The 12,500-nt window shown below is 45.5% G+C and overlaps 1 protein-coding gene across 3 annotated transcripts in view; it reads left to right on the top strand.

Annotated features, from left to right (window-relative positions):
• The window catches only part of ebf2 (EBF transcription factor 2), a gene marked incomplete at its 3' end in the record, with an annotated part of 33,694 nt that overhangs the window by 4,838 nt on the left and 16,356 nt on the right, over nt 1-12,500 (top strand). For 2 of the 3 annotated variants that reach the window (XM_083784223.1, XM_083784222.1), the window contains exons 3-6: nt 441-504; nt 2,776-2,831; nt 2,955-3,028; nt 4,989-5,057. In XM_083784223.1, coding sequence (XP_083640349.1) covers nt 441-504; nt 2,776-2,831; nt 2,955-3,028; nt 4,989-5,057 — 263 coding nt within the window. The remainder of the gene's footprint in view (nt 1-440; nt 505-2,775; nt 2,832-2,954; nt 3,029-4,988; nt 5,058-12,500) is intronic. The other variant, XM_083784224.1, reaches the window with a different exon arrangement.

Raw genomic sequence — 12,500 nt, 5'->3', positions numbered from 1 at the left:
CAGTACAGTACTTTCCACTTGCAAAAAAACATTCAACGTACACACACAGATAGGTGCGGGTGAGCACGTGCACGCAAACATTCACACATGCATATAGATGATATAGTTTAAAACGTCTTGGCTGCAGAGAAGACTACCGTATTTGATCACAGAGCTTTAGGATTTCATAATATACACAATAGTTAAACCTCTAAAAAGAGCAACCAATTCAAGGTTAAGCACGTGGCTCATGAACACTATGTTAGTTCCCATATGGGCTTTGAACCTAGCCTACGGCCCTCTGTTCTCTACGCTGCTCCAAGGGGAGGGCAAGCCGAAGGATTATGGGACTCTGACCATGCTTAACTGTGCTTGGGAGACCCAGCAGTATGTGACTGTGACCCCAAAGGTGCTTAACTGCATGCTCCGCATCTCTCTTGTCTTTGTCGTTCACGTACAAGGAGCAGACGGGTGAAAAGACCAACAACGGCACTCACTACAAGTTACAGCTCCTCTACAGCAATGGTAAGAAACGACACACAACCAAACCATCAAAGGCCTTTGAGGAGACCGTACTTGTTGATTGTATACCAATGGATCTTATTGTGTGGGGACCACACAATATGTAACCTCCTCTGGGGTCCTCAAATGATTGACAGTTAGGAACAAAATGGACCATTACAGGTCTGCACAGAGAGTATACAAATCTGTATACATTTGTACACTCTCTGAGTTAAATAAATACTGAGGATTTGACAGTGTAAATTGGGGTCTCGGAGATAAAATAAAAATAATCTTAGTCGCGGAGGTGGCCTGTGGCTTAATGCATATCGAACTGCGGGTCCTTGAAAAAAAAAGGAAAAAAAAGTTGAATGTGCATCTGTGCACTTTCTAGAGTTTAATGTTTGTATCACTGGCAATTGGAAAACATTCTTACTTATGTGCACGCACCACTCTCTCCTTTCACCTCGCAGGGACAGGTACCCTAGCTCTTTTACACCGCTCTAGGATGCTTGTAAATTATAGTGTATCATTCACTCATCATTTGATCATTGAATCTGCACTATATGAAAGAAGCCACTTCCGGGCACATATTATGTAGGGAAATTAGGTACATTTTGTGCCCCCCCGTGGTGTTTCAACATCACATAGGAAATACAGAGAGAGGTTTGGTTCCCATGAGCCACTGCTGCCCCTACTCTGCCATCGCTGTGGCACCCATGGGAGAGAAGATAAAAGACGTGTTCCACAGCAACCCCCTCAAACCCCCTCAACACGCATGCAGGCACTCACACATGCACGAAAGAATGAACGCACACACACACACAAACACACACACACACACACACACACACACACACACACACACACACACACACACACACACACACACACACCCACCCGCACGCGCACACACACAAATGTACATACGTGTGAACAGCACAGCATTTCTTCTGTACCCGCTCATCTCACCCCCTTTCCCTCAAGCCATATCAAAGGCATCTTGATCGAGACTTTGATGAGAGGAACACATTTAAAAAAAAACACTGCTTTCTACACCATAAAAAGTACTAATAAAAGCATCTTGTACTTTAGGAAGCGATTCGTAATATGCCTCTCTGCATGTGTGAATTTCAGCCCAGGATGAGGAAATTGTTAAACACAGGAGAAATAAAGCCTCTGAGTTTGACTCATTTCATAGTACAGGTGTCACTACCGAATGTTTCCCTTCAGATTATGTGCTGAACAAGTGACATTGCTGGGGTGTAACTGTAGTCCCCTGGCAGACAGGGTCTGTGGAGTTAAGCACAGGAAGACAGCCACAGTGAAAGGACAGTTTGACAGTTTTATGAGAATTACTGTAGATTCTACATTTTGGCTTTGAGCCAGAGCATGACTAATAATAATCATTCAGACATCAAATGACTTTATATTCCCCCAGAAACACTTAAAAATCAAAATCTGAACTGCATACCAGTTTTATCCCCCAGTGTTTGGGTTGACAGGGTCCAGTGCTTTTGTGAGAAATCATCCTCCTTCCTTTTCCCATCTTTTTTTTGGGACTTTACTGTGATTGTTATTGTGATTGTTATTCTTATTATTGTGCTTTATTGTAGCCTATATGAAAGAAACAAATTATAAATAGATAGATGCACAATAATTCATTGCTGGTCATGTCTCATTGTAGTCTTATTATAGCAATCCGGTCTCACCCAAACACCGAGAAATAGCATGGATTGGCATTTCCGTACATACACGCCTAGAAACCCCCCAAATCCGTACATATTACACTGAAATCCTCCCTATGAACTGTGACGGAGAGGCGCCGTCTCTACCGAACTTGAGCCACGAGAACGTGCTGTGTCGAACGTTGTGCAGTTCGGTAGTAACCCAATCGTAAATAATGTCAAACCCGAACTCACCCAAACACGGTGAAACAGCACGGATTGGCAATTCCGTACATACAATACTAGTGAAAGCCACGCCTCCGTAGCAGTCAAAACTGTAGTGGTGCAATATTGTATGGATCTTTCTGTTTTCTAGGCGTGTATGTACGGAATTGCCAATCCTTGATATTTCAGCGCGTTTGGGTGAGATCGGGCTCATTATAGATAGTTTGGTCATTCTTTAATGTTTATTCCATTTCTGGTAGGTTATTAAAGTATTATGTTTTGATAATATTATGTTTTGTTCAGCTTACTAACATATTTTCCATGTATAATTGAAGTTGGACCTTTTGATCATCATAACAACCTGGCACTAACCATATGATTTCATTCCTATGTCTTTGTGCAGGGGTTCGCACGGAACAGGATCTTTATGCACGACTTATTGACTCTGTCACTAAACAGGTTAGTTCCTATGTTAGTCTTCATGAGGGCATCTGAACTACATGTATATGTACTTAACCAGAATTTGATTGATTGTACATGTAATTTAATCGCTCCCATTTCTAATTTCTCCTCCTTTCTCAGCCCATAGCGTATGAGGGACAGAACAAGAATCCAGAAATGTGCAGAGTTCTGCTCACACATGAGGTCATGTGCAGGTGAGTCACCTTTACACACATGCACGCATGCACACACACACACACACACACACACACACACACACACACACACACACACACACACACACACACACACACACACACACACACACACACACACACACACACACACACACACACACACACACACACACACACACACACACACACACACACACACTCACTCTCTCTCTCTCTCTCTCTCTCTCTCTCTCTCCCACACACACACACACACACACACACACACACACACACACACACACACACACACACACACACACACAATCCAAGTATCCATTACTCTCCATCACTCTGGCTTTTCTCAATGCGTCTGACATGTGGTTTTTGGGCAATGCTCCGAGTCCTACTGTTCTAAACAACAAAGTGGGTTTGGACTGTACGTCTCGCCTGCCTATCATCGTGGTTGCTACAGTGGTAGAGCCCTGCTGCTTTCTGCTGTAACACAACATGTCCCTGGCCAGCTCCTGTTTCTTCCTGGAGCTCCACTCAGGCCTGGAGCTTTGGTGTCAGACCTCCTGTGACTGTCAGTATCAGACACACATTAGGGGAGCACTGCACTTCCTCTCCCCTACAAGCACCCCCAGCAGTCCATGCTTAACCGTGTGGAGGAGCTTTCTCGAGATTTTGCTTGTGATAAAAGCAGTGGTACAACTCCAATCTTTATACAGCCTTTTATTCGTGCGTTTGGAAGAAAGAAATAAGTAGCTTGTTAACTGATTCAGTCCATAATTTGGTTTACTCGTCATGTTTCCAAATATGCCACTGTATATACATACACATATATATGAGCAAGTATAGTATATACGTATAATATACGTATATGGTATATATATATATATATATATATATATATATATACTATACTTGCTCACCTATAGACATGCCCAAAAGTAGAGACACCAGGTTGAAAGTGGCTAAAAGCGTGGGTGGACAGAGAGAGTGGACTGGAAGTGGGGCAGTGACCCAAGCTTTTTGACGCCAGCAGGGGAAAGGACAGGGGGCTGGTGCCTGGGAAGAGGGGCTAAGACCGAGTAGGCTTTGCCATTGTGTGGCCAGCAGATGCCCGAATGTGACTCACAGCTGGCTAATAACAGAGCCGAGAAGGCAGAGGGCAAGCGTCACAGCTGGGGAGTGAGGCCGTCTGACAGGGGGGCGTAGGGGGGCAGGGCAGGGCCAAGCTGGGACACGAGAGGGGTGAGGCGAGGTGTAGGGGTGGCAGATGGTTAGGGGTGGGGGCACTTTTGTTATGCAGGGGACTTGGGAGGGGGTGGGGGGGGGCGGCTGGTTGGCCAGCAGGATCCTCGGACAGGACTGCTGACGAATTGTAGGATGTTGAGAGACGGTGTGTGTGTGTGTGTGTGTGTGTGTGTGTGTGTGTGTGTGTGTGTGTGTGTGTGTGTGTGTGTGTGTGTGTGTGTGTGTGTGTGTGTGTGTGTGTGTGTGAGAGAGCGCGTGTACGCAGTGGGGCAGAGTGGGGGTTGAGTTTGATTCTGAAATCAATGTGACAGATTGCCTGGCTGGCTTTTCACTTGTGAATGGTCTCTCACTGTTTGTAGGGTGTGTTGTTGTACCTTTTCTCCCTCTTTCTTTTATTCTTTTGTCTATTCCTCCCCTCCCCTCTCCTGCCTCCTTTGTGTGGCTCCTGGATCTCCGCCGACGGCAGAAAAGCAGTCTGGGCCTGTGTGTGTGTGTGTGTGTGTGTGCGTGTGTGCGTGTGTGTGTGTGTGTGTGTGTGTGTGTGTGTGTGTGTGTGTGTGTGTGTGTGTGTGTGTGTGTGTGTGTGTGTGTGTGTGTGTGTGTGTGTGTGTGTGTGTGTGTGTGTGTGTGTGTGAGTGTGTGCGTGTGTGCGACATGGGCTAGACAAATGATTGGTGTTTCTTTATTTTGGTTAATTCACTGACTTGTCTTGTTTTCTCTCTGTTTAATTGCACGATCATAGCCGCTGTTGTGAGAAGAAAAGTTGTGGAAACCGCAATGAGACGCCCTCTGACCCGGTCATCATTGACAGGTAAGCACAAAAATACAATGCCTGTACCCACTCACCTATAAACACCTTCATAAAAACAACACACAGCCTGCATACATGGGCTTCCACACATTTCCTTATTTCCGTAAACATACTATAAGGGTGAGAGAAGGGGTGAGTGAGTGAGTGAGTGAGTGAGTGAGTGAGTGAGTGAGTGAGTGAGAGAGCGCAGAGAGAGAGAGAGATTATGGTTTAGTGTGAAGGTAGAGACCCAGAACTTCTTCTGTGTGTGTGTGTGTGTGTGTGTGTGTGTGTGTGTGTGTGTGTGTGTGTGTGTGTGTGTGTGTGTGTGTGTGTGTGTGTGTGTGCGTGCGTGCGTGCGTGCGTGCGTGCGTGTGTGTGCGTGCGTGCTCATGCATGCATCTCTGTTTGTGCCTATGTCTGTTTCACGTAAACATTAATGCATAGGGTCCTCATCAGTCAACATTCCTACAACAGAGTATCAATGCATCAGTGCTACAATTCAGTACAAGTCTGGTTTCAGTTACACCGTTACATTGTTATCTCTGCCATCTCTCTCTGTTTGCCATCTTTCAATTTCGGTCACTTATCGACCATCTTAAAAAAAACAAAAAACATAGATATTCTGAGAGTATAGGAGCATGTGGAGGGTCTGGCATACTGTGTGAGGGCTCACATGTGTAGTAAATGTTCCTCCTGACAGTCAGTTATCAGGCTTTTAGAGAGGGTGACCGTGGCCGTAATCGGCGTGTGTGAGGGCCTCCACGTCCCTGGGATTTGGAGATCTCACAGTGGTCTGTCCGGCATTAACCGCGTGATGAATGTTCACACAGACCTTGTGTAAAATACTTTTTCTATGATGTCATCTGTTCATCACTTTTTACTTTTCCCTCACTCTTCCTCGTTTCCTCTTTCCTGCTTCACCTCTCTCCCTCCCCTCTCCCCCCTCCACCTTCCCTTGTTCCAGGTGTCTGTCCAGAAAACTCTCGTTTTCAAATGGAATCCATTCTCTTTTCAGTATTTCTTGTCTCTATGATTCTCGTTCTCTCTTTTTGTCTCTCCCTCCCTCTATTTCTCTTTCTCTCTCTCTTCCGTTCTCGTTCTGTTCGGTTCAAGCTGGCTGGCTGTTGACAGTGTGTCTCAGAGGATCTCTGCCGAAGATAGTTTTCATATAACGGAAAAATCGGGGACTGTTGTCTTTTGGATTTTCCCAGAATGCCTTTGGAACAGCTGCTTTTCTCATTTAGCACATTACTTTCCCAATGTCCATCAAACCCCCCCCCCATCCCCACCGACCATCACCCTGCGTCTACTTCTATAACATCCTTGACATAACTTCATGAGTACTGGTGCACCGAGGCTACTGAGGACAGGACAGGGGGAGATCTATTTATCCTTGTGTGACTGGCTGATGCGGGCTGATGTTGTGGCTGGAAGGATTGATCTAAATGGAATCATTGACCTACTGTACTCACTAATCACGCTGGGCATATCCCTCCCCAGTGGAGGCTTCTCCCTCCTGCCAGGGCCCATGGAGTCCTCCCTTAGGGAGCGAGCCTTTTTAGCAGCCAGCTAATTTGTGATAAGCCGAGAGGAATTTTGTTGCGCTGTGTCCTTTCGTGCCACCAATGTGCATTTTACTTGTTGTTTCCGTGCATGTATACACAGTGTATTTCCCGGAGCAAAAATGTTGCAAGGATTGAACATCTTTGAATTTCTGTATACTTTCATGCATGTTTCATGCCTGTGTATGTGGGGGTTCCACCTATGTTTATTTATGTATAGTATATGTGAGATTGTCTATGTGTCTCTGTGACCCCTGAACTGACCTTTTCCCCCAGTCAGTACTTGGATCCTAAATTATTCATGTGTGTGTGTGTGTGTGTGTGTGTGTGTGTGTGTGTGTGTGTGTGTGTGTGTGTGTGTGTGTGTGTGTGTGTGTGTGTGTGCGTGCATGCGCATGCGCATGCGTATGCGTGCGTGCGTGCGTGTCTGGAGGAGACAGTCTGTTTCTGTGGCTGCAGTAATCAGCCTCCTGCTCCCAGCCCCAACACCTGTTCTCCAATTAACATGCAGTGCATTGGGGCCCACCCGCTCCTACTTCCCAGACATCACTTTCTATTCCTTTTCTTCCTCCCTCTCTTCATTTTCTCTCTCATTCTCTTCCCTAAGCTGTATTTTTAGTTCACCTATACAGGTTATACAGGTGGGATTTATACTTCATTGTACTATGTGTCGCATGCCAAAAGGGATTGGCTATTTACAAGATCACAACGTGTCAACCTTTCGAGATTGTGGATCTGCTATTTCCGGTGCACGACACCGCTGTACGATGACATAAATTAAGCATTACTTTTCTTACCCCCTATTTCCTTCTTCCTCCTCTCTATCCCCTCTCCTTCATGTTGCCAACCTCTCCTCCAATGCCCTCCCTCCCCTCTCCCCCCTCCCTCTCTCTTAGCCTGTCTAATTTTGCAATAATTAGGCAGTGTCATTAGGACACCTACCCAAGCACATGGGAGTTTGCAATTCCCCAAACGGCCCAAACCCCCTCTTTTCTAATCTCCTTTCCATATTGTTTCGGTTTTCACCCCCCCCCCCCTATACTCCCCCCCCCCCCCCCCCACCCCTCCTTCTCCTTCTGCTACGCTCCCCCCTTCTCCCTAATCCTGATTTGAGTGAAAGGGGAGAGAGGAGATCACAGCTGATCCGTTGGGAAGGGGTGGGGGGATTGAAGGGAAGCAAGGGCGATCGTTGACAGAGAGATGACTTTTTAAGTTGCCCATGTGTTGCTGTGGGTTGGGTTCACCCTGCCTAACATCCCATTGGCTCCAGTGTTGTTGTCTTGTTTTGCAGTTGCTCTTTTTTTTTCCTTCTTTTTTCTGGTCGGACTTCCTTCTTTGGAGGACATCACTTATCTTTGATGAATGGACTGGCTAGCTCACTGATTGGTTGGTTGATTGAGCGATAGATTGATTCATTGATTTATTTGCTCTGTTGTGCTTGTCATCATAAATCCTCACTAGCTATCCTTACAAGTGTTTCCTGCTCGTGGAAGAGTATTTCAATACATTATGGCAGTTTTGTTAGATAATATTATACAGTAAAAATCCTTGGTGTTAATTTAACTCCAAAGAGTGTGCAAATGGCACAAAATGAACACTTACAATATAGGTCATCACTTGTACCTGTTCTATTAATAACATATGTGACTGCCTGGCAAATCGGGTAACCTTTTTGAGGGGCACTAGCCCCTCCAATGCTGTCTATGGACTTTAAGGATATTACAATGTTTGTTTAGAGCACTTATGACATAAATCGTTTGCCAGCCAAGTCAGTCTATGGACTTTAATGTTTATTTAGGGCACTAAAGTATGACATAACACGTCATGTGGCTGATATAAATAATGTGGGCTCCCCTCACTTCACACAAGTGTAATATTTGAGGGGTGCAAGCCTCTCCTATATTCAACTATAGTGTCAATTTTAAACATTAAATTCCCATTCACAATGAATGGAGAATTTACGTCATATGTAGACGAGCAAATTGGCAAGTTCTGTTCTACACATTGACAATGAAATGATGATGTACAATGATAAGAGCGCCCCTCACTTAACACAGGTGTGATTTTTAAAGTGATGCTGATATTTTTGAGTGGTCCTATGCCCAGCTTTCCGGGCATAGGACATTGACTTGGCTGATCACCCCAGCGATGTTTTGATTGGCTGAGCAAAGTACATATTGAAGATAAAAGTGAGGGCAGAAAAGTGAAGATGCCAAAAGTTATTGGCCGGAATGACTTTTGTGATGATGGCTGAGCACGGAATGTGATGTATGATGATAAGGGTGCCCCTCACTTCACACAAGTGTGATTATTTGACGGGTGCTAGCCCCTCCTATAATCAGCTATAGTGTAGATCTTTGTCCTAACATAAACATTAAATGCCATTGACAATGAATGGAGAATTTATGTCATATGTGTCGATGATAAGAGCGCCCCTCACTTCACACAGGTGTGATTTTGTTATTTCTGATACTCTGTCTTAGTACTGGAAAGACGAGCTCTAGTCTATCCTGAAGAGTTTTCCTCAATATCCACACTGATAGGTCTGTTAATGGTGGTATTATTACCACGCTGACCTCCGACCTATAAGAAACTATATGAGTCCTGGCCTAAGCTGGCCTCTGTATTTACAAGTGACTTTACAATGGAGACAGGCAGATGTCAGTATTAGTATTAGTTTCTGTAGGAAGGGCAGATGTGGTGCGTTGGAGCCAGTTCTCAGTGCTTTTATATTTGGCTAGAAAGCTGAGATCAATAGTTGGTCATAAGGAGAGGTGGGAGGGATCCGTGGTGAGGCTGCAGGAACCTTACAGGGAAGGAAGGGGGGGTACAGATCAATGGCAAGCACTATCTCACTAATTGATCGTGTTTCTAAGAGGGGTCTTTCTTAACAAGCCGGTGCTCAGAGAAAAGAGGAATAATCAATGAGAATTTTCCAATGTCATCAATATGGCTACCCCCCCCCCCCCCCCACACACACACACACACACACACACACATTCAAGTCAAGTCTCACAAACATACATACATAAGCTTTCCTTTTTGATGATTCAGGTATACATATACATATATGTATATACTGTATATATAGGACAGCACACGCACGCACGCACGCACGCACGCACACACACACACACACACACACACACACACACACACACACACACACACACACACACACACACACGTGCGCAAAATCTGTGTGTGTGTGTGTGTGTGTGTCTTGAATACACCAGCGATTTTACCAGTGTTTATACAGTATGACCTACAAGGCTAATTTTAGTGGTGGGGTTGATGGTAAACCCTACTGTTTGAACAATGATTAGTGCTCTCAGGCGATGGCCTGACTTCAGATACTCGGTTCTAAGAGGAATCCATTGCTCTTAATCTTAGGTTGTGGGCAATATTGATCTGTATAGTCTTGCTTCTAGTTATGCACAAGTATCATAGGTCTGTTTTTATCTTGTCATCGTAGCGATAGAGAGCTATTTTTGAATCTCAATCAATCTCTAGTAAGATAATTTATCTGTTTATTCACTAAAGCCCTCATTTCAATAGTGATTATGGTTATGTTAATTCTATATCCATAAGGCCAAGTATGTTGTTCCCATTAAATAAATTGTACAGTGTAACAACAATACAGTACACTTATTGTTACACGGATGCGAGCACACGCACGTACGGATGTACGCACACACACACACACACACACACACACGCACGCGCGCACACGCACGCACACGCACACGCACACGCACACGCACACGCACACGCACACGCACACACACACACACACACACACACACACACTCTTAGTTCACAGTGAGTGACATCACATCACGCATCACTGTCTTCCCACTGGTGCAGTAAAACTGCAACCATCTTTATGGGTCTTTACAGATTTACACTGTCTGGACCATTTGACAATAAACCATTCAGGTATCATTTGTTAAATTTGTATCCGAATGCAGGTTTCAGCCACTATCATGTATCATGCCTATATGTCACAGTTTGTTATCTACAGCTCTGGTTCTCAACATTGAGTCCGGGGACGCCCAGGGGTCCTTGAGTGGATTCCAGGGGGTCCCCAGCTAAATGATTGATATTTAGGAAGCAAATGAGTTAAATGAACACAGGATTTCTCTGTGTACATTGGGGTCCACAGAGATGAACTTTGTATCAAATATGAGTCCGTACGTGGCCTAATTCATATCAAACTGGGGATCCTTGAAATTAAAAGGATGATAAGCTCTCATCTAAAGTGTATCAGCCTTTGTCAACCTTTGTCAGCCCTTGAATTCATTGAAAGTTCACATAGCAGTCTATGTGTTTGCATTGTGCATTTGTATTCCTCTAACATCTGGGCCCTGCCCATGTTGAGCACTGTGCTTGTAGAGTTATGTTGACTTATCCCCCGATCCCTGTGGTGAGCCAGATAACTCCTCCTTGTAATTCTAATGGTGGGGAACCACCACTCTCCTGTGTCTCCAACCCCCACCCCCCACAGGAAAACTTGCAAAGGCTTTGGGAAAACAACATTAAACTATCGTCTAAAGAATAAGGACGGCAACATTTCTTTGGACTGTGCGAGGGGTCGAATTCCTTCCCTTTCCCAGATGAATGTTGCAATATTGCTGCCAAGAAGCCCTGTTATGTCATCATATGCACATGAGAGTTTTATGTATGAGACAACAGTGTCAGTTTGGGAGCTTGTTTCTCATAATCCCAATATCTGACTCTCATTCAGCTGCTGAGTTGAACTCCTTGCCCCCTGTGCCTTGTTGATATTGGGCATGGTGTTCTCTTGCCACCATTAACGCTTTTCATCATGCTGGTTAATTCGAAGACTGCTCTTTTGAAGATTAGTCAGGGGGAGGATGAATCCTATGGGGGCAGAGCAGTGATGGGGTTTCTGTCTGAATTACACAGATCAATGCCGTTATAAACCATCCATATACAAGCTGATCCCACTACGCCTGGGCCTCGTTTTCCAGCCCACAAAGCCACGTACAGCACTTCAATCCACAATATTGTATACTCTGGATCAGGTACACTGTAAAATCCTGTGTACAAATGTAACCACAGGCTTTTAGTGTGTGTAGGCCTTTGCCTTTCCAAATGCTCAGGGGAAATAAGTAAGAGACGTACTTTCTGACTGGGCCACAGTGGGTCATGGTGTGATAGCAGATCACGCCTACGTGAATACACATTGCACATACTGTACATCTATATACATACATATACATAAATTCCCTGTCTCTCATCCTTGCAGGATACATGCACACGGGACACACATATACACACACGGCACACGCGGTTCCCTTCAATCCTCTGTCACAGGTATCTCCCTGGTGGGCTGGTAGTGGACAGTCCCTCCAGACCCCCTGTCAGGGAGACCCTCAGGCAGCAGGCCAGGCAGCGTGGCGACAGGGCGCTGAGGCTCCAGTGCACACAGCCTTACACAGCGGAGCGGCACACAGGCTCGACCACTGAGCAGCTGGTACAGGACTGGGGGATGGGGGGTGGGGCTGTGCTCCTCCCAGGGGGCGATACAACTTGGGGAGAATGACACCCAGACAGACAGGGAGAGACACCGCAATGTCTAGAATATCAAGTACATTGACAGGTATTGCTTGAAATAGTGAGAGCTCCGCTCGAAGTCAGACTTGTGAGAAATGAGTTTGAGGACCTTTCGTGGGGCATGCAGGCCTTTCGTGACGCGCTCTCCCGTGAACCGGGGAGGCCCCGGGAACCAGCCAGGCACGGGAAGTGTATCATGAGTGGCAGGTTAGATACCCAGTTTGTGTTTGGTCACCTTTGCTCTGCAGAGTTGGGTGTTGTGGCTTGAACCCTGACACTTGAAACAGGCCTGGCTTGTTTTCATTGGGAGAGCCTGCAA

Source organism: Protomyctophum parallelum (assembly GCF_964188405.1).
Source record: "Protomyctophum parallelum genome assembly, chromosome: 15".
NCBI classification, from domain to species: Eukaryota; Metazoa; Chordata; class Actinopteri; order Myctophiformes; family Myctophidae; genus Protomyctophum; species Protomyctophum parallelum.
Note: the sequence above shows the minus strand (reverse complement) of the source record. Positions and strands in the feature narration are given on the sequence as shown.